The 26,304-nt window shown below is 44.0% G+C and overlaps 1 protein-coding gene across 1 annotated transcript in view; it reads left to right on the top strand.

Moving 5' to 3' along the window:
* Nucleotides 1-26,126, top strand: part of LOC115159636 (RIMS-binding protein 2) — a 74,240-nt gene extending 48,114 nt beyond the window's left edge. Inside the window, exons 3-21 of the mRNA XM_029709555.1 lie at nt 2,458-2,555; nt 4,567-4,671; nt 5,870-5,920; nt 8,055-8,259; nt 9,290-9,435; nt 9,729-9,808; nt 10,048-10,157; nt 12,020-12,826; nt 13,922-14,073; nt 14,512-15,306; nt 15,411-15,566; nt 15,671-15,817; nt 16,106-16,211; nt 19,717-19,886; nt 20,115-20,292; nt 20,849-20,949; nt 21,037-21,108; nt 21,395-21,532; nt 23,867-26,126. Of these exons, the coding sequence (XP_029565415.1) occupies nt 4,570-4,671; nt 5,870-5,920; nt 8,055-8,259; nt 9,290-9,435; nt 9,729-9,808; nt 10,048-10,157; nt 12,020-12,826; nt 13,922-14,073; nt 14,512-15,306; nt 15,411-15,566; nt 15,671-15,817; nt 16,106-16,211; nt 19,717-19,886; nt 20,115-20,292; nt 20,849-20,949; nt 21,037-21,108; nt 21,395-21,532; nt 23,867-24,064 (3,714 nt within the window). The 5' untranslated portion in view covers nt 2,458-2,555; nt 4,567-4,569 and the 3' untranslated portion in view covers nt 24,065-26,126. The remainder of the gene's footprint in view (nt 1-2,457; nt 2,556-4,566; nt 4,672-5,869; nt 5,921-8,054; nt 8,260-9,289; nt 9,436-9,728; nt 9,809-10,047; nt 10,158-12,019; nt 12,827-13,921; nt 14,074-14,511; nt 15,307-15,410; nt 15,567-15,670; nt 15,818-16,105; nt 16,212-19,716; nt 19,887-20,114; nt 20,293-20,848; nt 20,950-21,036; nt 21,109-21,394; nt 21,533-23,866) is intronic.
* Nucleotides 26,127-26,304: the final 178 nt, after the last annotated feature.

Below are 26,304 nucleotides of genomic sequence, written 5' to 3'. Positions count from 1 at the left end.
GTTGTTTTCGTTCAAAGACGAAAGAATAAAAAAATGGTGTCGCCTCGTGCACGCGCCTCCAGTCTTTGTTCTCTGATCGACCACTATCAAAATGCGCTAATGTTTTTCAGCCAGGGCCTGCTAAGCCACCATTCATCTTTTTGCTGCCTTCTAAGGGCCTATGGGAGCCGTAGGAAGTGTCACGTAACAGCAGAGATCCCTGTTTTGGTTAGAGATGATCAAGAAGGTCAAGAAATGGTCAGACAGGGTACTTCCTGTACAGAATCTTCTCAGGTTTTGGCCTGCCAAATGAGTTCTCTTGTACTCACAGACACCATTCAAACAGTTTTAGAAACTTTGGAGTGTTTTCTATCCAAAGCTAATAGTTATATGCATATTCTAGTTTCTGGGCAGGAGTAATAATCAGATTAAATCGGGTACGTTTTTTATCCGGCCGTGAAAATACTGCCCCCTATCCATAACAGGTTAAGAACAAATTCTTATTTTCAATGACGGCCTAGGAACAGTGGGTTAACTGCCTTGTTCAGGAACAGAACGACAGATGTTTACCTTGTCAGCTCTGGGATTTGATCTTGCAACCTTTCAGTTACTAGTCCAACACTCTAACCACTAGGCTACCTGCCGCCCCAAACGTTAAGAAATGAAGAATGATGGAGGCCATTGTGCTCTTGGGGACCTTCAATTCTGCTGAAATGTTTTGGTACCCTTCCCCAGATCTGTGCCTCGACCTTATACAGACAGATGTGTGCCTTTCCAAATAATGTCCAATCAATTGAATTTACCACAAGTGGACTCCAATTAAGTTGTAGAAACATCTCAAGGATGAACAATGGAAACAGAATGCATCTGAGCTCAATTTCAAGTCTCATAGCAAAGGGGTTGAATACTTATGTAAGTAAGGTATTTCTGTTTTTTTATTTTTAATACATTTGCAAACATTTCTAAAAACATGTTTTATCTTTGTCATTATGGGGTATTGTGTGTAGATTGCTGAGGAGTTTATTTTATTCAATCAATTTTAGAATAAAGCTGCAATGTAACAAGATGTGGAAAAAGTCAAGGGGTCTGAATACTTTCTGAAGGCAATGTAAATTAAAAAGGGCAGGTAAATTGATGGAAGAACAAAATTATATTTTTTCTCTTCTCACTCACTCCATATACACTACATGGCCAAAAGTATGTGGACACCTGCTAATCGAACATCTCATTCCAACATCATGGTCATTAATATGGAGTTGGTCACACCTTTGCTGCTATAACAGTCTCCACTCTTCTGGGAAGGCGTTCCACTAGATGGAACATTGCTGTGGGGCTTGATTCCATTCAGCCACAAGAGCATTAGTGAGGTCGGGCACTGATGTTGGGCGATTAGGCCTGGTTCGCAGCCCGTGTTACAATTCATCCCAAAGGTGTTCAATGGGGTTGAGGTCAGGGCTCTGTGCAGGCCAGTCAAGTTCTTCCACATCGATCTCGACAAACCCTTTCTGTATGGACCTCGCGTTGTGCACAGGGGCATTGTCGTGCTGAAACTGGAAAGGAACTTTACTGGCCTGCACAGAGCCCTGCAAGAGCCACAAAGTTGGAAGCACAGAATCATCTAAATCAAATTTTATTTGTCACAAACACATGGTTAGCAGATGTTAATGCGAGTGTAGCAAAATGTTTGTTCTTCTAGTTCCGAAAGTGCAGTAATATCTAACATGTTAATGACATTTAGCATGTTATTGTATGCTGTAGTGTTGATATTTCCCTTCACTGGATCTAAGAAGCCTAGCCCGAACCATGAAAAACAGCTCCAGACCATTATTTCTACTCCAGCAAACTTTACAGTTGGCACTAATCATTAGGGCTGGTAGCGTTCTCCTGGCATCCGCCAAACCCAGATATGTCCGTCGGACTGCCAACTGATGAAGTGTGATTCATCACTCCAAAGAACGCGTTTCCACTGCTCCAGAGTCCTATGGCAGCGAGATTTACACCCCTCCAGCCGACTCTTGGCATTGCACATGGTGATCTTGGGCTTGTGTGCGGCTGCGTGGCCATGCAAACCCATTTCATAAAGCTCTCGACGAACAGTTCCTGTGCTGACGTTGCTTCCAGAAGCAGTTTTGAACTCGGTAGTGAGTGTTTTTACGAGCCGTTGTTGCTCCTAGACATTTCAGCATCACAATAACAGCACTTATAGTTGACCGGGGCAGAAATATTATGAACTGACTTGTTGGAAAGGTGGCATTCTATGACGGTGCCAAGTTGATAGTCACTGAGCGCATCAGTACGGGCCATTCTACTGACAATGTTTTCCTATGGAGATTTCATGGCTGTGTGCTCAATTTTAAATAACTGAATCCACTAATTTGAAGGGGTGTCCACGTACTTTTGGCCTTGTAGTGTATATTTCTTCACCCTGACTCACTCTTCCCCTTACTTGATTTCTGTCTTTATTTTATTTTTCTCTAGGTAAGGTCAGACTATGACTGTGAGTTAGGAGAGAGACAGCCCAACAGGAGAGGAAACGGCTCCAAGGCAAACTGGAGAACCTCGAGCAGGTCCTCAAGGTGAGAATTCATCCGTCCGTCCATCCATCCATCAGTCCTAGCTCTCCTACATTCACTGCTACTGTTTTTTCAACTCAACAGAAAGCTCTGTCAGCCAATCATGAGATATGGATTAAACTTCAGAGACAGGGTTCTATAAGACCTTTGCAATCTGATTGGGTTAGGTTAAGGTAAGGCTAGATCACTAGATCAATATTTTCTGAAAACCCGATTGGACAATTGCATATATCTACAAAGTCTATCCTATGAGTTATAGAATACATCTTACTTCCCAATAAAAGTGTGTGAGTTTTGTCATTTGTTTTGCAGGAAACACTTTTTCATTAGACTCTTGTATGCCAATAGCAATCAGCAGCAGTCTCATAGCAGTGTGAAATATGCTCTCATTACAAATCACTGCTTCCCTCCATTCAATATTGATTGTCTGTTTGTAAGGAGTGGCTATATTTGAGAGAAAAATGTACCCATCTGAGGAAATTGACTCCTGCTCCTAAAAATAAAAGAAGTGTGTGTTACTTTCTCATTGCCTATTGATTTGTATGGATGTGGAGATTGCATGTTGGAGAATATTATGGAGAGAGATGAGGATGGAGAAAGCAGAGAAAGACTGAAAAGGTAGAAGGAAAAAAATATAAGTGAGAGATTTCCTGAAGTGGAGCACTCTCCTTCGTTTCCAGTGTGCTCAATGTTTCAGGGATAATAGTTGCTACTTTTTCACCATTGCATAACCATGTTACCAAGATTGTGCTATACCTCAGCAATTTCAGAGAGATATTCACTGACATAATATTGCCATAAAGTTGGCTAATCTGAATAAGTGGAGTCTTAAACTGAGAAGTTGCATCTTTGTTACTGTGGATGAGGATGATGATGATGATGACGATAACGATACCGATGACGACAATTATAAGAATCAGTTAGCTGTAGGCTAGCGTCTGATCACTGTGTATGAGAGCCAGAGGTCTATCGGGCCAGTCCATTTTGGAGCTTTTGAATGACCACAACCACATCTGACAGAGTGAGCCAAGTGACAGTCCCTCAGTCACTGGAGTCTCCTGCGTCTCCAGTAGAGCTTAAGACTCCTTTGTGATTATGCAAAGCAGTGCCAGCTCAGGACACCTCTGAGCATCTCTAGGGAGAAAGAAGCTTTCCTTCTCCCAGAGAGAAAAAGATGAATGTCAGAGTTTATAAGCTGCTTTATGTTTTTAAGCTCCAAGAAACATCTTATGTCCCTAACTCCAAGTCCTACCGGTGGCAGCTGCTCTTAACTCTGGAGATACAGTCATAATAACTCATTTGGGAGTGGGTGACTATACACTGAGTGTACAAAACGTTAGGAACATTTTCCTAATATTGAGTTGCACCACCTTTTGCCCTCAGAATATGCTCAATTCATCGGGGCATGGACTCTACAAGTTGTCGAAAGTATTCCACAGGGATGCTGGCCCATGTGGACTCCAATGCTTCCCACAGTTGTTTCAAGTTGGCTGGATGTCCTTTGGGTGGTGGTGGAGCATTCTTGATACACACAGGAATCTGTTGAGCGTGAAAAACCCAGCAGCGTTGCAGTTCTTGACAAACTCAAACTGGTGCGCCTGATGCAGGTGTTCCTAATATTTTGTACAGTCAGTGTATGTGATTGATCATAAGAATCAGTGAGTCGGACTAGATATGGCGTCAACAAAGGTAGACAAACTTCATACCATTTGAATGGAAAATGACAGCATTCTTGTTGCTTTTGCCTTTGACTTTTTATGTATTAATCTGGTATTATGGGTGCTGTAAAAGTGTTTGGACTGTGTTGTAACCATTCAAGGCATAGTTACCACACTATGACCATGTATTGACCATGTTGTGACCTGGTCTCCCCACATATGAACATGTGTTGCTGCGTTGTTTGTGACCTGGTCTCCCCAGCATATGAACATGTATTGACTGCGTTGTTTGTGACCTGGTCTCCCCAGCATATGAACATGTATTGACTGCGTTGTTTGTGACCTGGTCTCCCCAGCATATGCAAGAGGCTGCTGAGAGGAGGCAGCAGTTGGATGAAGAGCATGAGCAGGCCCTGGCTGCCCTCACCACCAAGCAGCAGAAGATCCACCTTCTGCATAAGGTAAGCCCATAACACCCCACCTCGCCTCCGCCCTAGACTCCAACCATCACCACAGTGGTCACTAAAGACAATGCATCATGATAACAGTGGTCAAGTATGTGTGCATTGATTAGAGAGACTGGTATTGTGCAACTATTATGCAATGTTCCCCCAAACACTGTAACTCATGACTCATGAAAAACAACAACATTCTACCATAGTGAGGGTTCTGCATGTGTCTGCGCTAGCACTAACAGTTCCTCTTGAGTTGTTGTTCAACTCAGACTGTGGATATGAAATATGATGGGAATGTAAAAGGGGCCATATAATCAGTAGTCTCCTGTGATTGTGTGTCTGTCTGCATTGGCAGCAGTCATCTGAGCTCCTAGAGAGCTGTGTGAATCCCTGTGTGTTCTGTTTAGAGAGGAGCCATGACAGACACATAGCAATTAGAGCAGACTGCAAGCACAGCACAGATCAGACTCCCCAGAGACACTGCCTAAACTTAACCAAGCACGTCACTTTAGGGAGACGGGAATGAGTGTGTGATTGTGTGTGTTATTGAGAGTTGAATGAGGATGTTTGCTTTGAGTATTGGTGTGTGTTTGTCAGTGTGCATGCCTATCTGCGTTTCAATCGGTGTGCTTGTATGCATCTGCCTCAGCGTGCTCCTTTGAGGCCTCGTCCTTTGTCTGTTTTGTCCTTTACCTAATTTATTGCGCTGCGATTCCATATAATTAGCAATCGCACAGATTATATATCACTGGAGTAGAACAGCATTTTGTCCTTCAAGATATCAAAGCCAATCTAGATGAAACAGCTTGATATTATGAGGCTTTTCTGATGCACCTTAGTTGCAGGTTTTTAAATTGGAAGTCATAGCACCCCTTCCGTTTTGCCTAGTCTCCCCTGTCCTCAGATACCCCACAGCTGTGAGGCATTCATTGCCTTTGTACTGTAGTCCGTAAACTTGTCTCTTTAAGACTATTTCTCCTGCTCATGCTGTGCAGAGCTGACACCACTGAGGGTTCTGCATGTGTCTGCTCTTGCACTGACAGTTCCTCTTGAGTTGTTGTTCAGCTCAGACTGTCTCTTCTATGTGTGCAGTGTACCAAGAGCTGTGCCAAGTGTATGCTTGATGTATTACTGACAGAGAGAGAATGTGCAGTGCTCACTGTGTCACCTGCAGGTCCTATATAACTGTGTTTGTGTTCTCCAGGCTCAGGTTGAAGCTGAGAGAGAGCATGAGGGAGCGGTCCACCTGTTAGAGGTAAGTGGACATGGAGGTCCGGTGGGCAAAGTGAGGATGGCTTCCGTGGCTGTTTTCAAAATGGTTGTCAATTGACTGATACATGTGGTTTTGTTTGTGTATGCAAGACACATTGATGCATAAGAAAAATACCTTGTTTTAAATCCACCAAATCCGTATTGCCTTTCATGAAGAGCTAGAGTTTTGAGGTAAACCTGGTTAATCCCAGGTGATACTCTATACTGTATTTGTATTTCTTTTGGAGGCTTTTGTTGAGTGGGGAGCTAAGCACCGATGAGCCTGGAATACCCAGAGAGTTGTGTCCGCAAAACCTCAACCTGCCCATAACTCTCTCTTTTACGACTCAATTAGACCGCTGAACTCTGCCGTTGCTCAGGCTAAGTTCAGAAGCTCTTATGCCAGCCACGGCACTAATGGCTCTGGAGAAACCTCTTTTACAGAAAAATCAACAGGAGTTCAGGGGGAAACCATCCAGATGATGAAATATCTACAGTGCAGAGGAGCTGCATTAGGACTGGCACTGTGCACAGAGAACTCCAACAGCATGTTCAGTTAACCCAGAGATGAGATGGCTCTAAGATGAACTAGGCATAATGTTCATTTCCCTAATTTCTGGTTTTCAGCACTGTCGTGGTTATTATTTGGGGTGTTTTCTTTTGGAATATTAATTGTACATGATATTCCCCATAGGGGACTCGTCGTACCTACTTGTTTTGAAATGGTTCTCTTTTCTAATTTATTGACATGATTTTGCGCGGATTACTGTATTACATATGCATTGATTGCATACGGTATAACAGTTTGATTTGGGGGTTTGTTTTCTTTCATCTTTATTCAATGTCATTGTGTGTTTCTATATGTTTCTTCTGTGTCTGAACAGAACCATTTGGACAGAATGCAGATAATTATGTTTCTCACCCTGAAACATCTAGTTACCCAGTGTTCATCATCTCCATGGTCACTTCCTTCCTATAGCCTTTAAAAAGTCTCAGTGAATCACTTGGGCTCTAATTCACATCAGTGCATATGTTATGGTAATTAGGCAATCATACATATGCTAATATTGAACTAGATTGAATTATATCAGTTGAACAGAGCCTGTGTTGGTACTGGATCACACTATAGATCCTCTTCTGCCTCTGTACTGTAGTCCAAAATTGTGTCCCAAATGGCACCCTATTCCCTATATAGTGCACTACTTATGACCAGGACCTTTAGGGCTCTGGTCAATGGTAGTGCACTGTATGGTAGTAGTGCACTATATAGGGAATATGGTGCCATTTGGTACACCTCCCAGATGTTCTGTAACATCAAAATACACTTGATTTCCTTGTTTCCATTAGAAAACGATGGCTGTTCATTCATCCTCAGTTATTGTATCTCAGCCCATCTTGCAGCCCAGTGTTCTGACTCTGAAACATCTAGTTTTATTGCTGGGTAAAACCAACTTTCCCCTTGGCTAGGACCCTGGCTTGTCTTATCTCTTACCCAGCAAGCCATGGGGTTTGAGCCTTCTAGCTTTCAGAGAAAACCCAACGGTTGTTAACTCAAGGCTCTAATCATCGTCTCGGAGCTGCTTAGATAATGTCTTTAATGTAAATACTTTTATAAGCCTCTTAACTCTTCACAGTCCTTGGCTTTGGTTATCAAAGTGTATCAGTGTTGCACAGCCTCTTCTTCCATATACTGTACATTGATTACTTGGCAGGCAGTGTTTTTGATATGAAATGGCTCTTTTGGGATCCCGTGCCGTAATTGGTTTGGCTTGATATCTGCAGCACCAGAAAAGGATTTAAGCCATTGATAAGTTGAACTCATAGTCATGTAGAGGTATTACGTACATGTTATTAACATAAAACATGCATTGCTTTGTAATAGATCCCTTGTGGCTCAGTTGGTAGAGCATGGCGCTTGCAACGCCAGTGTTGTGGGTTTGATTCCTACGGGGGACCAGTATGAAAATGTATGTAAATTGCTCTGGATAAGAGCGTTTGATAAATGACTAAAATATGAATGTAATACAGTGTATCCCCTTTGATTTGCTACATAAGAACACAGAAACCTTCCTTCCATTGATTGATTCCGTCTCTCTCTCTCTCTCCTCCCCTCTATGTCAAATCCTTGTCCATGGAAGGCCAAGGTTCGCGACCTGGAGCAGAAATGCAGGTCACAGACTAAACAGTTTGGCCAGTTGTCCAAGAGCCTGGAAGATTTCCGTCTGGAGGCGGATACTGTGGACATCTTCAGCACTGAGCCTTTCTCCAAACAAAAAATTCCCCTTTCCCTGGAAAATAAACTCTCCCAAATCCTCAACGGACTGGCCGTGCAGGCAGGGAAAGGTGAGAGCTCCCAACCCTGCCCTCTGTAAGAGCATTGTGCAGTCAGAAGACATACATATGAAGCAGAAAAGAGCCTAGCCTTATAGAGTCATAGTACATGTATCATATCTGGCATTTGTTTCAAACTGTGTATCTCAAGAATCAAAACCAGCGGACAGTTCTGAAAGTCTATGTATACAATCTTGTTTGTGCTCCAGATGAGGCTCTGTCAGTCATTATGCGTGGGTAATTAATTAATTCAAAATGGAACAAGACAGTAATTTAATCTAGTTATCACAACAGTGACCTTTACTAGAAGCCGGCTGGAGTGAGGTTGGGAGAGTGGCAGATAGAGAAGGTAAATTGGCAGCTAAACTGTCTGGTGTGAGTCAAAGTAAGGTCCTGCTTCTCTCTTCAGCCCATCTCAACGGTAGACTACAAGGAAGATTTGGACCACTGTGGAAATGGGTGAAATGCTGCTATATTCATGATCAATAACACAGCTCATTGATCAGAGGGTTGATATATGACATCTGCTAATGAGAGCCAACACATTAGTATTCTAACCCCACATACTGTAACCTGCCAGCTAATACATACAGCAGAATCAGCAATGCAGATACCATAGATTAGAAGGCTCTGAGATATTACTCTAGATATCCTCTACTGTCACTTTACTGCAGTGAAAATGCTACTGTATGGTTGTAACTGGTGGTGTGATGAAACAAATCCAACCACCAATAATTTTAATTCCATCTTTTTGTTTAAAATGTGAAATTACCTAGGTTTGGTGTTGTGTAGGGGTGTGTTGACGAGAACTCTGTGATGGCTGTGTCCTGGTCCCTGTCATCTGTGTCTTTCGAGAGTGTTAAGCATCAGGGAAATGCATTGCAGATGCATCAGGCAGAAAGAGCACAGCCAGGTCCTGGCCATATACTGTAGAGTGTTTGCTGTGTACTCCCCTGAACAGGAAATCAATAGCTGTACCATGAATGAAAGCAGAAGGAATGACAGATGCTCTTTACTTGGTGTGGAAATCAATGTTTCCCAGGCAATGAGAGCTCGACAAACACTCCACTGATATCGAAGTTCCTCCGCTCACTGCAGATCGGAGACAGGCCAGAGCTGCTATCTGTCAATCCCAACACCGTGACAACGAGCTGCCCCAGCAGCCCACAACGGGCGACCCCCTCAGAGGTGGGTACCGCCACTCTTCTCTTCTCTTCCCATTCAGAAACAAAGTCTCAAGGCAAAAGCATGAGGGTGCTTTATCTCTGCTCTTACCAAGAGATGGGCTATTCATGGAACAGCTGTATAATAGCACATGACAGCAGTCAACTGAGCTATAGCTGTAAAACCTATGGGTTTAGCACCGGACAGAAACATGACTCTCCAGTGACAACTGTCAGAGAAGTAGAACTAGAGAGTATAAGGGTGGAAGTATTTAGATGCAACTCTATGATTGCTCCTCTGCCCCTGTGTTCTTGCAGATGGAGGATGAGGTCAGCCCTGCGCCCCGGTCCAAGCCTCGCTACACTGGCACGGTCCGTCTCTGCACCGCCCGCTACAGGTGGGACTGTTAAGTTTGTCACACAATACCTGGGACAGCTGGATCAGATAGGGCTCTGGTCCAGGGCGTTATGTCAGTGTGAGCAAGCCGCACGTTACACCCTGGACCAGAGTTAGATTACCAAGTACATCAACCTGCAGATCGGAAGCACTCTTTTCACCATAAAAATCTTGCAGTATATCTTGTGGTCAGGAGCACATCAATATGTTGAACTCCCCCTCCTCTCTCTTGTTGTGTAGTTACAACCCTTACGATGGACCAAACGAGCACCCAGAGGCAGAGCTCCCCCTGGTGGCTGGGAAGTACCTATACGTGTACGGCACCATGGACGACGACGGTTTCTACCAAGGTGAGAGTGAATCCAGGGCTACTACTTTGACTTTGCTGCTAACTTCTTTATTGAGGAAAAATGTACTTACTCCAACTGTGATATATGTTTGTCTCACCTAGCTATCTTAAGATGAATGCACTGACTAAGTCGCTCTGGATAAGAGCATCTGCTAAATGGCTAAAATGTAAATGTACTACTACACACATTCCACACACACACTTCACCATTGGCATCAGTATCAACAGGGCCCGCGTCATATCTAATCTCATTAGACTTATGAAGGCTTTTTCATCCATGGCTACGCTAATCCTCCTAGCATCCCTGGCCCAGACTTCAGCCTGCATCAGCAGCTCTGGTGAATCATCACTTGCAGCCATGGGTGGTGGTGTTGGTGGTGGTGGGTGATAATGCCTAGATTTAGCCTAGCTACTGCCTGCCTGGCTGGCTGCATGGAGGAGGAAGTGGTTTGTATTTACCACAGGGATACTGGTGCTCAGAACAAGCTGTTGTCAAGATGCAGCCTGAGCCATGAAGCTCGACGGCTAATCCAGCAAGGCTCTGATTAATCACAGACATATCCCTCTGCAGACAGAGAGCTAGGGCCTCCCAGCCTCACTACTGTACTGACTGGAATGATGAGATAGAGAGGGAGAGGACAGTCAGGATCTCTGTCATGTCCTGACCAGTAAAATGGGTTGTTTGTTATTGTAGTTTGGTCATGGCAGGGGGTGTTTGTTTAGTGTGTTTCGGGGTTTTTGGGCAATGTTCTATGTTAGTATATTTCTATGTCTGTGTCTATTTAGTCTATTTCTATGTTCAGGGTTTTGATTTGGCCTTCAATTAGAAGCAGCTGTTCTTCATTGCTTCTAATTGGAGGTCATATTTAAGTAGGGGTTTTTGTCACTGTGTTTGTGGGTAGTTGTTTCCTGTTCCGTGTATAGCGTTTAGCCTTACAGGGTCGTCGTCGTCGTCGTCGTCGTCGTCGTCGTTGTTTATTTTGTATAAGTATTTTGTTTGTGTTTTTTCCTTCTAATAAAGAAGATGAGTATACACGTTCCCGCTGCGTTTTGGTCCACTCAATATGATGACAATCTCTTTGAAAAGCAAGTACAGTACTGATGAGAGAAAGAGGTTGGTGGTCACTATAGTGAATTGGGTGCCATTTCACACACACCCTTAGTTCCATCCACTGTGCAGGAATAGGTTTTTAACCCCCCGTACTTCTTGGAGAAAGTGATGATGGCATCATAGCCCTATCCTTCCTTCTCTGTCAGATCCGAGAGAACAGTCCCTACCTTGAGGATGAGCACCACAGGGTCATGTTGTCCTGGGAAAATAGTGCTCAAAACACAGATCACACTTGCATTGAGTCACAAGGGCTCTCGTTATTATTTTCCTTTCTCTTTTTACACTGAGATGGTCTATTTTTTTAGCTGATGTTAACATTTGCAGCAGGCATCATTAAAGGCTTGAGCGTGCCATAGATTCCCCCTGAGACGGCCGTGTGTGAATGGTATCTATCATCAGGCTACTGTGTGTCAGAACAGAACAGGGTTCCTGGAAGGTGTTACTGTGTCTGACTGAATAATCGCTCAATTAAATCTTCACAGCCAAAAAATCCTGGGTGATACTACATGTTACTCCCAACAGAAATATCCATATTCTGCTCAACTCTTTTGATCCATTCTTTACATACCAGATTTCCATATAAATATTAATTCCTTTATACATTCTAAAGGTATTTTTTTCATGGAATTGTTTGGAATAACGTGTTTGGGGACAAGATTTGTAGAGTAATTTGCAGAAGAGAGATGGTTGTGGGTTTATATTTTGTTGATAATAAGCATCTCTCTCTCTCTGTCTGTCTCTGTGTGCTCCAGGTGAGCTGCTGGACGGCCAGCGAGGGCTGGTCCCGTCCAACTTTGTGGAGTTTGTCCAAGACAAGGAGAAACCATCCATCCAACTAGGGGACGGAGAGGAGGACCTGGGCTCTCTGGACCATATCACCCTTGGCCTGATGGGGGTGGATGGAGGGGCCCCTCAGGATGGGCTACTGGGTTCCAGCAACCCCTGCAGCAACGGCACAGGGCCCCTGGACCCTGAGGATCTGGTCGATGACATTGTGCCTTACCCCCGGAGGATCACCCTGATCAAGCAGTTGGCCCGTAGCGTCATTGTGGCCTGGGAGCCCCCCATGGTGCCCCTGGGATGGGGAAAAATCAGCTGCTACAACGTGCTGGTGGATGGCGAGGTGCGTGCCAGCATACCCTACGGCGACAGGACCAAGTCGTTGTTGGAGAAGCTGGATCTGGACACATATACGCACCGCGTGTCCGTGCAGAGTGTGACAGACAGGGGCCTGTCGGATGAGCTGCGCTGCACCCTGATGGTGGGAGCCAACGTGGTGGTGGCGCCGTATGGACTGCGTGTGGACGACATCCTGCGCGACTCAGCCGAGCTCTCATGGTTGCCCAGCAACAGTAACTATGGGCACACAGTGTTCCTGGACGGGGCGGAGCATGCAGTGGTGAAGCCGGGGAGGTACAGGCTGCGCTTTGTTAACCTCAAGGCCATGACGGTATACAAGGTGAGGGTGGTGGCCCGGCCACACCAGGTGCCATGGCAACTGCTCATGGAACAGAGGGAGAAGAAGGAGGCAGCTGTGGAGTTCTGTACACAAGCTGCAGGTGAGGCCGGTTTGATCTTTTCTTAAGTCTAAGTGTTTTATGTACATATATTTGTTCATATGTCATCTATGTTTTCTAGAAAGTTTGGATAAACGTCCATAGATATATAGATGACTCACGTCCTTACGTGTGCTATGTATGTCTGTTATGTTTTGTCCAGGTCCAGGACCATATTCCAGATCAGGTCAGAATGTAGACCAGTTGGGTTGTGGTGGTTATGGGAAAAGTAGGAAGTAGCTTTTGATTGGCATGTGCAACTGACACATCGAATGAAAACAAGCTAACAGCACTTTAAAACCTAGGAAACAACTATGAGTAACTTCCTCAGCTTTTCCCTCCCTTTGGCTCAATGCTAATATACCTCATAGATTAAAGTTATGTCCCAAATGGCACCATATTCCTTATATAGCGCACTACCAGAGCCCTGGTCAAAAGTAGTTGACTATATAGGAAATGGGGTTCCATGTGGGATGCAACCTAAATCTTCTGAAGTAACTCTCTCCCACTCTATCCTTCACTGAAATGACCACATCAGGATCTGTTTGCATTTCCCTCTGCCTGAGCTGTGACATCACTGTGATGTCCTGCATGGTGTACCTAGTGAACCAGGAAAGAACAGGCTGTACTCACTCAACCCACACTGACGCCTTTCACACACAAGAGACACACAGACACACACACACACAGACAAACATAGACAGACTATACGGACGCACGCACACACACACACACACACACACACACCTCCCTTTGTTCCTTTCAGCCTTCTACTTTCACTTTTTGATCATACAATACATTGCTAGAACATTCCAAATTGCTTTTAAATACTATATTGATAAATACATATCTGTTTGAGTGTGATTAGACTGATTACAAAGCTAAAGAGTTGGATGTTAATCAGATAAGATGTTTCATGCATTTAGGATTCACTCTTAAAACAATCCCCCCAAAATTGCCTGGATATTACATAACATTTATATCGTGATTCCTTAGGTCTATGCTCTACTCATGAATGCTCCACTCACCTCCACTCTCTCACCGTTTGTGTGTGTAAAACCTATGTAGATAGTATCTAACGTGTCATCCCCTCTCCAGGCCCCCCATTACCACCTCAGGAGGTGCAGGTGCAGTGTGGCCAGGCACCAGGGGTCCTGCAGGTGCGCTGGAAGCCCCCTATCCTCTCATCCAGTGGAACCTCCAATGGAGCCTGCGTCATTGGTTACGCAGTCTGCACTAAAGGACAAAAGGTGAGTCAGTAACTGTGTGCCAAAGGACAGAAGGTGAGTAAGGGTATACTTCGCTGTCACTTGGGGTATGTGAGAGTGAGTGAACTACCGAGTGTTAGAGTATGTGATGTGTGTGTAATTGTGTCATTACATCACTGCTGGCTTTAGTGCTCAGCAGTGCTACCTAGACAGCTCTCACTGTCAGTGCTAGTATTCTCTGTATACAAGGGCCTGTGAAAACCCTAGAAAGCACTCTCACTCCCTCTGCTGGTGAACATTAAATATGGACATCCTCCCTTTGTAGAGTTGCACAGGGTCTGTATTAGGCAAACTGTCTATACTAGTGGACGTTGCTCTGAAGTTAAGAGCAAATCAGTTGAAAAGCAGTTGAAAGGAATGCAACAATGAACTGAATGTCAACTGTGTCCAACCCGAGGTGTGTGTTGTGTTTCCTGTCAGATAGCAGAGGTGTTGTACCCTCTGGCTGACTATGTGACAGTGGAGCTGAACAGGATCCAGTGTCTAGAGGCCAGGGAGGTCATCGTCAGGACGTTATCAGCACAGGGAGAGTCCCAGGACTCCCACGTTGCCCCCATTCCAAACAACCTACTGTTGCCGCCTCCTCACCCTGCCCCTGTGCCCCCTCAGCAACCACACGCAGGGCCCCCTCCACCTCACTCCCACGCCCCCCCACCCCACCTCCAGTCACCTCACCTCCACCACCCCCAACTACCCCCGCCTCACCTCCAGCCTCCCTCACCCCTGCCTCACAGACAACCCTTCCCTAACCACAGTCCTCAAACCCAGCCACACCTCCAACCCCTGCCCCCTCATCTTGTTCCCCACCCTCACCGACAGCCTCAACCCGCTCACCCTGGTGGTCCTCCACAGCTCTTGCACCTCCAGCCTCATCCTCCCCATACAATTCCCCAGCACCGCCTACCCCTGCTGCCCCACCCACCCCCCCAACTCCACCAGAGACCAGTAAGTGCCAGAGACCTGGAAGCCAAAGAGCAGGTGGTCCAGCATGGGGGCGTCCCAAGCCAGCCCTGGGACCCTACCCACTCCCCCTCCGCCCAGCCTCCTCCTGCCGCCATGTACGGGCACACCCTGGAGGCGCCCCTTTCTGCCAACCACCGCTCGCCCTCCCCCCAGAGGATCCTGCCACAGCCCAGGGGCACCCCCATCCCAGACCAAATGGCCAAAGCCATAGCCCGCGAGGCAGCACAGAGGGTGGCTGCAGAAAGTGGCAGAGTAAGTCATTCATACATAAAGCCAATCAATGTTGCCCTGGTTAAAGCTCTAGTCTGATCATTTGTTTGTTGAAGTTACATATATCTGCCTATGGATTGTGTTAGATGGAGAGGAGAGTCGTCTACAATGAGCAGGGCCAGGCCTTCCACCAACAGAACTCAGACGAGGAAGAGGAGGATGAGGAAGGGTATGGTCACGGCCGCAGGAGACAGGGGGCCTCAGTAGATGAATTCCTCAGAGGGTCCGAGCTGGGCAGGCCGGTAAAGACAGAATTTAATAGGGTACATATTCACATCCAATGGTTTTGTCCAGGTGCTGGATATCCTAGTATGATTTCACACCTGTGTGTGTGTGTGTGTGTCAGGCCCACTACAGCCACAGTGAGGAGTACCACAGTGATAGCAGCCGGGGCTCTGACCTTTCTGACATCATGGAAGAGGATGAGGAGGAGCTCTACTCTGAAATGCAGCTGGAGGAGGGACGACGACGCAACTCCCACAATGCACTCAAGGTAGGAATACCACTCGTGTAGTCTCTCATCAAAGCTTAACATTGAAATATTAAAATCGAGTTAACTGATTTGGTTCTGATTACCACTTGTACAATGGAAAAAATCAAGTACGCAAACCCCTTTATCACAGTTGGATGATATGGCCCCTGTGTCCAGCAATGTGTCTACAGTAGAATACTTCCTCTATCTTGTTTGATTGGTTGACCTTTTATTTGAAGCAATAGTCATTGGAAGTCATTTTGCTAGTTGTGGGAAGATTTAGATATTTTTATGTGTGATCTTTTTAAGACTGGGAACACCCCCTCTGGGGGTCGGCTGGATCGGGAGACGGGGAGAAGAATGCCCCGGGACGGTTCGCAGCCCCAGAGACACCCTCTTATGGTGCCCTCCATTGGTCAGTCGGGTCACATTACCCCAGAGAGGAGTCTGGGAGTTGTATTGTTTTTGTGCATTGATGTTCTCTGTACCCTAGTAGATGTTCTGCTTCCTGTTTTAATCGTCCATGAGCTTCTCTGTGTACAGATCACCTCTGTGTCTTTGAACCATTCTCATGCCTTCACAGTACTGACAGCTTACTTATAGACATCAGTCAATGTAAAGTATTATCAGCTACTAGAACGTTCCCTGGCTGCTACGGTGACAAGGTACACAGACGCATATTTCACCATAACAAATGTAGCTGAATATTTCAATTATTAAGAACTGCTTTTGAGCTCTCTGTTTATGGCCAGCGATAAGTAAGGATTATCAAAGGTTATGCAAGGAAGAGACCTCCGAACCAACCAACCAATGAGTAGCATGCGCACTTTATTAACCACCACCGTCTGATTGGTGTTTCCTGTAGAGATAACCACAGAGAGTAACAGTGATGGGAACCTCTCCCCCGTCACGGAAGATGTTTACTATGGCAGTGTAGCACGGCACAGGACGTGGTCGTCCCGCCAACGACCCACAGGCGCCAAGCCTTCCTATAATGGTACGTGCTGTGGTTTATCCCTCGCTCCTTCACCAAAGCACAGCCAAAAGCCACCAGCCCTAGTTGAGAGGAGAGTAGTGATGCCAACGACTGCCTTAATATGTCTAAGAACACCTAGCATGATCCACTGCACTGCACCAATATGGCAGCTTGCTGAGCCACACTGGGCCCAAGATGGCCGCCCACTGTTGCGGATTGGAATGACTGCTGCTCAAATTATGCTTCTCCCCTCCCTCCCTTGCACTGAACTCCATCAGATGCCTGCTAAACCCTTCCCCCTCTCAATTTAACCCCACTCACCACACCTTTACTGGGGTTACTATGCATGACTGAGTGGAAGGAGTCAGGGTTTTTGAAGAATTATATAGCATCGCTGTTCTTGCTGAGAACTCAATGACTGTTATAGAAAGTTTTACTAAAATGTTCCTATTACATCTTACATATAAATACATATTTATCAGTTTGTTTGGGTTTTCATATGTTCACTATGCTGATGGCCTGATCTTATTTTATCGTTTCTAAGCAAGGAGTCAACTAAAGGACAGACAGAGTTTTCTTTGGACAAACTGTTGGCCCACTGTACTTTAGTGGAGCCTAATACAATAGTCAGATCAGTACCACTACGTCAGGGTTCAGCAGTATGCATGTTTAACTCAGAGTCTTGTGTGTGTGTGTGTGTGTGTGTGTGTGTGTGTGTGTGTGTGTGTGTGTGTGTGTGTGTGTGTGTGTGTGTGTGTGTGTGTGTGTGTGTGATAGTGTTTTTGTCAACCATGTTCGTGTAACCCATCATGTCTGGTTTGCTCTCCAATCTCTATCCATCTGTAACCTGGCCATAAGTTCATATGTGGTGTCAAATTGATGTACATTACATAATTACATTATTTACTCTTGTCTCTGTGCTGATACTGGGACGAATTGATGGATTGACCACAGAATTCTGCTTGCACGCTACAAAATTAAGTGTTGGTTTGATGAGCAAGCTCAATCCATTATTTACAGTAGCACTGCACAGTCACCTACATGGTTTGGCTCTCTCACTTGTAAATCACTTGTAAACAACACACCTGTCTATATATGCCTCTTCTCTTCTTTCCGTCCATGCATAATAGCATGCGCAACATGACTCACAACTACACACTAGTGTTACTGAGTGGCCAAATTCAGTCAAAAAAATTGTTTCTCTCATGCTATAGATATGAATCCAGAATCAATGTAACATAATGCCATAGACTGTGACCCATTACAACTGTAGTGGATCCTAGTGGACCTATAGTTGAAGTGGGAAGTTTACATACACCTTAGCCAAATACATTTAAACAGTTTTTCACAATTCCTGACATTTAATCCTAGTAAAGATTATAGTCTTAGGTCAGTTAGGATCACCACTTTATTTTAAGAATGTGAAATGTCAGAATAATAGTAGAGAGAATTATATTTTTCAGCTTTTATTTATTTCATCACATTCCCAGTGGGTCAGAAGTTTACATACACTCAATTAGTATTTGGTAGCATTGCCTTTAAATTGTTTCACTTGGGTCAAACATTGCGGGTAGCCTTCCACAAGCTTCCCACAATAAGTTGGGTGAATTTTGGCCCATTCCTCCTGACAGAGCTGGTGTAACTGAGTCAGGTTTGTAGGCCTTCATGCTCGCACAAGCTTTATCAGTTCTACCCACAAATGTTCTATAGAATTGAGGTCAGGGCTTTGTGATGGCCACTCCAATACCTTGACTTTGTTGTCCTTAAGCCATTTTGCCACAACTTTGGAAGTATGCTTGGGGTCATTGCCCATTTGAAAGACCCATTTGCAACCAAGCTTTAACTTCCTGACTGATGTCTTGAGATGTTGCTTCAATATATCCACATCATTTTCCTACCTCATGATGCCATCTATTTTGTGAAGTGCACAACATGATGTCGCCAACCCCGTGCTTCAAGGTTGGGATGGTATTCTTCGGCTTGCAAGCATCCCCCTTTTTCCTCCAAACATAAAGATGGTCATTATGGCCAAACAGTTCTATTTTTGTTTCATCAGACCAGAGGACATTTCTCCAAAAAGTACGATCTTTGTCCCCATGTGCAGTTGCAAACCGCAGTCTGGATTTTTTATGGCGGTTTTGGAGCAGTGGCTTCTTCCTTGCTGAGCAGCCTTTCAGGTTATGTCGATATAGAACTCGTTATACTGTGGATATAGACACTTTTGTGCCTGTTTCCTCCAGCATCTTCACAAGGTCCTTTGCTGTTGTTCTGGGATTGATTTGCACTTTTCGCACCAAAGTACATTCATCTCTAGGAGACAGAACGCGTCTCCTTCCTGAGCGGTATGATGGCTGCGTGGTCCCATAGTGTTTATACTTGTGTACTATTGTTTGTACAGATGAACGTGGTACCTTCAGGCATTTGGAAATTGCTCCCAAGGATGAACCAGACTTGTGGAGGTCTACCATTTTTTTCTGAGGTCTTGGTGATTTCTTTTGATTTTTCCATGACGTCAAGCAAGGAGGCAGTGAGTTTGAAGGTAGGTCTTGAAATACATCCACAGGTGCACCTCCAATTGACTCAAATGATGTCAATTAGCCTATCAGAAGCTTCTAAAGCCATCAAATCATTTTCTGGAATTTTCAAAGCTGTTTAAAGGCACAGTCAACTTAGTGTATGTAAACTTCTGACCCACTAGAATTCTGATACAGTTAGTTATAAGTGAAATAATCTGTCTGTTAACAATTGTTAGAAAAATTACTTGTGTCATGCACAAAGTAGATGTCCTAACCGACTTGCTAAAACTATAGTTTGTTAACAAGAAATTTGTGGAGTGGTTGAAAAACGAGTTTTAATGACTCCAACCTAAGTGTATGTAATCTTCCGACTTCAACTGTATATTGAGATGCAGGTGGATGTGATCTCTTTCTCGCCCGTGTTTAAGAGGGATACAGGGACAGGGAACGCCGCTCCCCTCCTAACTACGATGAGTCAGAACCTGAAGAATCATTCCGGATCTTTGTGGCTCTGTTTGACTACGACCCCCTGTCCATGTCTCCCAACCCGGACGCAGCAGATGAGGAACTGCCCTTTAAAGAGGGCCAGATCATCAGGGTGGGTGTCACACACAGGGCTAGGCCATACGAGGAGATATATTGTGCTTGTGTTTTAAAACAATGAGGTACAATATGAAACATCATTGAAAATAAACTTTTCCTTCTGCCATTTGTTTCGTTTTGCTTCAATTCACTCTTGTTCCATTTTTCTCTCTCTCCCTCCCCTCTCACTCTCCCTTGCTTTCTCTCTCTCGCTCGCTCATTCACTCTCGCTCTCTCTTTCCAGGTATATGGTGATAAGGACACTGATGGTTTCTACCGAGGGGAGATCAGGGGAGGCAGGATGGGGCTCCTGCCCTGCAACATGGTGTCAGAGATCAGGGCTGAGGATGAGGAGACCATGGACCAGCTCATCAAGCAGGGCTTCCTCCCACTCAACACACCAGTGGATAAAGTTGGAATAGGTAACCACAGAACTGTAAGGAGTAGAACTGTAACGTTCGTAAAGAGGAGTCGACCAAGGTGCAGCGTGGAATATGTTCATCTTGTGATTTATTTACTCAGAACACGCTAAAAGTAATGAACAAAGAAATACGACCGTCACGTTCTGTAGGCACACAAAGCAATACAAAAATAAGATCCCACAAACACAGGTGGAAAAAAGGCTGCCTAAGTATGGTTCCTAATCAGAGACAACAATAGACAGCTTGCCTCTGGTTAGGAACCATACTCGGCCCAACACAAAGAAATACAAAACATAGAATGCCCACCCCACACCCTGACCTAACCACATAGAGAAACAAACCCTCTCTCTCAGGTCAGGGCGTGACAAGAACAGACATCCTCATTCAAGTCAATGATTCCATAACGGGTGGACTGGTAGCCATTTTGACTGTACCCATTTCATATTTTTCTAGGTAACATACTGGGCAGGGCACACAAATCTCTCTATGACACCACATATACATCTGCCACTATATCACCTCCTGTCCTGGCGTGTCCTCTTGTTTCCTCTCACAGGGCAGGACAGACGAGGCCTCTGCCAGCACCAGGCCACCAGGAGGATGGTGGCCCTCTATGATTATGACCCCAGAGAGAGCTCCCCCAACGTGGACGTGGAGGTATTGACACACACACACACTGTACATACATGTAACCAGATAGACAGCCATTGTAAGGGTATTAATGACGTCTCTGTTTCCTGATAGGCTGAGTTGACTTTCTGTGCTGGTGACATCCTCGCTGTATTTGGAGAGATTGATGAAGACGGGTTCTACTATGTGAGTATGCCTCTTTTCTGGGTACCGTGATGTTACTAGTAGCATTATTATTATTATTATTATTATTATTATTATTATTATTATATAGGGCAATTCAAAGGTTGTAAAAGTCAGATGTTTTAGTTCTGCATTTTTAAGAAATACCATTGGCTCAACAGCCTGATCATACGCATAGTATGTCCTCTTGGCCAGGAGAGGGCTCTTTCCCTCAGGTTTGACCATCAGAGTTCAATGGGTCTAGCCATGGTTCTCATCCCCACTGCACACTCCTCTCCTCTCTCTGCAGGGTGAAATCAATGGCCACCGTGGCCTCGTCCCCTCCAACTTTCTGGAAGAAGTGCCTGACGATGTGGAGGTGTACCTGACGGACACTCCATCCCGCTACGCCCAGGATGAGCATGCCAACCGGGCCGAGGCTAAAAGGGTACATCGCCGCTCTCAGCGCTAGTCCCTCTGTCCATCCATCCTCCGTCTCTCTTGATTTACGCCTCGCTTCCTCCACTTGCCGTCTGTGTTCTGTGTGTGTGTGTGTTGTCCGTGTGTGACAGTAACAGTGGTGACTATACAAACCTTAGCCCCGGCCGGCGAAAGGGACAAACGCAGTCAAACCTTTCTGAGAGTTAGAAAGGAAGAAGCAAAGCCTGATGTGGACAGAGAGATTGAACACTTGAACTGTGCCCGTACGGGGTGGGTTATATTCATTAGACCAGTGACATAAGAGTGCAGATTTGAAATAGGCTAAAGTCATTCCTACACAGGAATATAGAAGGATCATTGGGTAACCTCTTTGCACCGAAACACCAAACCCAACTCTGGATCTTGTGTCTATTAATAAGTGCTTTATGAACACCTCTGAAACTTTCCTGATTTCTACCAGTTGTACCCAAATGGACAGAAAGGATTTGAGTAAACTGTAGGGTTGGTAATATAGCAAAGCATGCCTTTTTCAAAAACAAACTCGATACCTTTTATATAATAGTAGACTTTGGCCCAACTGCTGTATTTCCTGGGAGAGGCTTTGTTTCTTTTTGTATACTGCACACACTTCCAAAAAATATATATTTTTCAGGCCTGATGAAAGTTGATAGATATGCCATGTTTAATCTAACCAGAAGAAATAACAGCCACAGTGATACATCCATACTGTAATGGTACAATGGAACAATAAAAGCAGCAATAATTTTCATTTGCGACCTGTGTTCATGTGCGTATTCTTGTTGTTTTTCTTTTCTGTTCTCATAGTCGTGTGTGGGTTGTACTGAAAATGAAATGTCACCACATCTGATTTACTTTTTTTCCTCACCTGCTTGGCAAATACAAACAGAAGAAGATTGTTCATTTCACGTCATAAATGGCTCTGTCTGCCTTGTACAGTATGTGAGCAACTAGAGATACCAGCCTGACAGATCTAATGCTGGGTATTGTGATTACACTTATGTTAAATGGTTCATTTGTAGCCAGTAAACATTCTTCTTACACATTCATACGTTTATAGCAACATGGTTATTCATGCTTGCACATTAAAGTTTTATATACTAATCCGCGTAATTAGGAAAGTGTTTCCTCTTACTTTTTAGTGTAACCAGAATGCTAATTTTCAGCATAAATTAGAAAAATTGTTACAAATACATTTTTTGTAACAATTTATTGGAGTGATTTAATGCCTGCAAAGTAGTGGAATACTAATTATCTGTGAGATAGTGCTCTATTTTGCAAACTTAAAAGTTCCCTATATCTGTAGTTGTTGAAAAACCATTACTAATGAGAGCTGCAAATCCCCATTTGATTCAAAAATTATTCCTCTTTATCTTTGAGAGACCATTTTAAAGGTCCTAGATTAACTGTATGATAGCATACCATACTTTGATCGGTTGCCAGTCCAGTACATTAGGCAAGAAGGATGGTATCTACAGTTGTGTCCCTGAGTGTTGTATATTACTGTTGGTGTCCCTCATGATCGATGGACCTATCAGAATCTGTGGTGTTGCGATGTCGTGCTCTATGTTTGATGGCTTCCTCCTCAGTGTTTTGTATGTGTGAAACCTCAGCAGCGACACCAATGTCTTCAGTCCCCATCAACAGAAGGAGAGGGAGGTATTAAGGAATGATTTCAATAATAGCCCAAAAGGCAATACTTCATCCTTATTCTGAACCACTTTTATAAACATTATGGGCTTGTTTCCCGGACACTAGTCCTGAACTAAAAACCTATTCCAATGGCAAATTTTTATTGAGCAAGCGTTTGAGGCTAAATCTTTGTCCGGGAAACCAGCCCTATTTGAAAGATAAACGTTACATAGGTATTTGACACACATTTAGTGGAAAACCTACAGTAAGTATAATGGTCTGCATTGACACTGTTCTCTTTTTCCTAGGACTTTATACAGAGTTATGTTTTCATACTTGTCTATATTGACAGCTAATGCTGAGAAGTCTCAAGGTCAGCACACATAACATCAAATTCAAATATTGTTGGAAATGTAATTCGACTGTAGAAATATTTGGCATACCCAACCCTTCACTCTATTTAACACAACGTATTTTAAAGTCCCATTGGATATATAGCTTTACTGTGTATATGGATAGGGCTACTCAGGTGACAGTGGGGTGATAAAGTGTTGAGGGACACAATGCTGACTGTAGACTGTGTGTACTATTGTAGCCCTACCTCAGAGAAAGGGTAGGCCACAGTGGACTACTGATTTCTTTGTAATGCACTGCCCCTACCCCCACCACCCTCCATGGCATCTCTCTTCAGGTAACTACGGATACCACAGAGAGCACGGCCCCGCCTGTCCGAGCAGCATCCCCCATGGTGCGTCCCGTGTGTCCCCCAGGCACCATGCGGCCCATCAGCCCCACCAGGGGCCCCAGGGACCTCCGAGACAACAAAAAGAAAAAAGGACTGCTCTCCAAGGGGAAGAAACTGCTCAAGAGACTCTCTCCGGTTAAATAAACTGTTCCCAGCTGAGCCCAGAACAGATACTGGGCCCAGTACTGTACATCACATATAGCACATGCAATCAAATCAGCTGATCGTACGCACACAACTACAATTGCAACATATGTGTGTATGTATTACAGGACAATATATGTGAGCCTAATCTAATATATTCAGTGATACATGTTCTAATGATTAATACACATACTTACATGTACTTCGTGCCAAATTCAATGAGACCTTTGCTCACACATACTGTATAACTGTGATGTATTTGAGGTAGAGGGAAAAAAGGAGTACAAACTAGGATTTTCATGACATGGATTTTCATTTCCACTGTTATCTTTAATTAAATGGAGATCAGGACGATGCTGCTAAACCATTTGTGTGCATTTGTTTCAAGCAGGGTAACAACAGAGTAGTCTATTCTTTTTTGTTACAAATCTAACATTTCCAGATGGTTTCCATAGCGATTGTGCAATTATAAGGTCTCTAACAGACATGACGTGGCAAAAAACATCAATGTTGTGACAGTGAGATGTTGATACTAGGAGAGAGACCATACTCCTGGAACACTGGAGCAACAACTCAACTATTGATGGCATTCTGTCAGTAATGCTGGCTGCTAATACAGAGGCTTTATTCAGTGCAATATATCACAGACAGGATGGTGACAAAGGGTTGAATCACTCACAGAACCTAGAAGTCTATAGGGTAGTTGGACACAGGGCATTACAGACAGGAGAAGGAGCTGCATTGGATAATACATTTGAACCATCTCAGTGGCCTTTATGAAAGCAATTCTAGCATGACTTTCCTCATTTTCTATGGTTGAACAAGGTTGTTTTTAGACTTACACAAGTCTTTGCCAAGAACCCCTAGTGCATCTCTGCAGCTTTGTTTGATATTGCTGTCCAACTGTCATGAAACGCCTAGTTAAAGACAACCTTCTGTGTTTGCCTTCCAATTGCACAAAGGTGTGTTTTGTCTGATGAATGGAAAATAAGTAGTTCTCGGTGTGTATGGATGTGTTGAGGGTGTAGGCTATGTGTGTGAGTTTGTGTGCTCAGTGTGCATTCATGTCTGTGCATCCTTTTTTTAAAAGAGGACAAGTAGTTGAGTCATGTGATCTTAGTGGTGTGCTGCTAACTAATATTCAGTTCTGTTGTCTGTCGAAGAGGGCCATTTTCTCCACTCAGCCATTTCAGTAAAGATGTCTAGGTGTGCTCAAGATTCTGCACCGTTTACTTGTTTACACTCTTATAGACCTGGTGACAACCTATTTTTGAAGTCAAGGGAAAGGGAGGGATGACCTACATACTGTACCTACAACAGATAAATGAGTGCTAGGATGCATCCAGCTGATCCATTGACTGGAGAGGCTGTCATAGCCTTTAGACAAACATTGTCCTGTATTTTGACACCTTTCAGAACCCTATATTAACCCATTTTCATAAACCATGATCGTATTCTGTAATAGTTTAACATCACTTCCGTTGCTGTACAGCCACAGTTTGATGGACATAATCATAATGGACAATATGCCAATCCATGACTCAAAATGACAGTGTTTTATTCTGACAGGGTCCTCTAATTCCCATCAGTTAAGATATCTGAGTCAAGCGTAGTACCCTGCTGTATAATGATTACAGGGTTCTTTTATGTTTATTAAAAAAGAGAGAAAATCAAATGATGGATTGCCAAAAAGGAATGTACGAAATGTTCAGCGGGCAATATAGTACACATTTTATTATTTGTCCAACGTTATGCATTATGTTATGCATCCATTTGTCAAAAGATGTTAGTCATAATACCAAATCCTTTATTTGTAAATGGGTTTAGTGTCTATACTGTTGCTCTTTTGTACTTTCCTCCATTTATAGATCATTTCTAAATGTTTATACTTGATTTTCAGACTGACTTTTTTAGTACATTGAGATTTATTCTTACTGTAAACAGTGCAAGCATTCTCCATGGTGTCCTCAAGATAAGATGTTTAAGTCTGCGGTTATGTGCTTGCTCTGTGAATCAAAGATACAAAACAAATATATAAATCATTATTTATGGTGTGTGTGTGCATGTGCAAAAAAATACATTTTTTTATCAAAAATAAATTTGATATTTTGTAGAATATTGTGTTTGGATTACTTTGGTGTATATTTACATTTTAGTCATTTAGCAGACGCTCTTATACAGAGCGATTTACAGTTAGTGCATTCATCTTAAAATAGCCTTCCCTGTAGCTCAGTTGGTAG

The sequence above is a fragment of the Salmo trutta genome, chromosome 23 (assembly GCF_901001165.1).
Source record: "Salmo trutta chromosome 23, fSalTru1.1, whole genome shotgun sequence".
Lineage (NCBI taxonomy): Eukaryota > Metazoa > Chordata > Actinopteri > Salmoniformes > Salmonidae > Salmo > Salmo trutta.
This window is presented reverse-complemented; position numbering and strand designations above follow the sequence as displayed.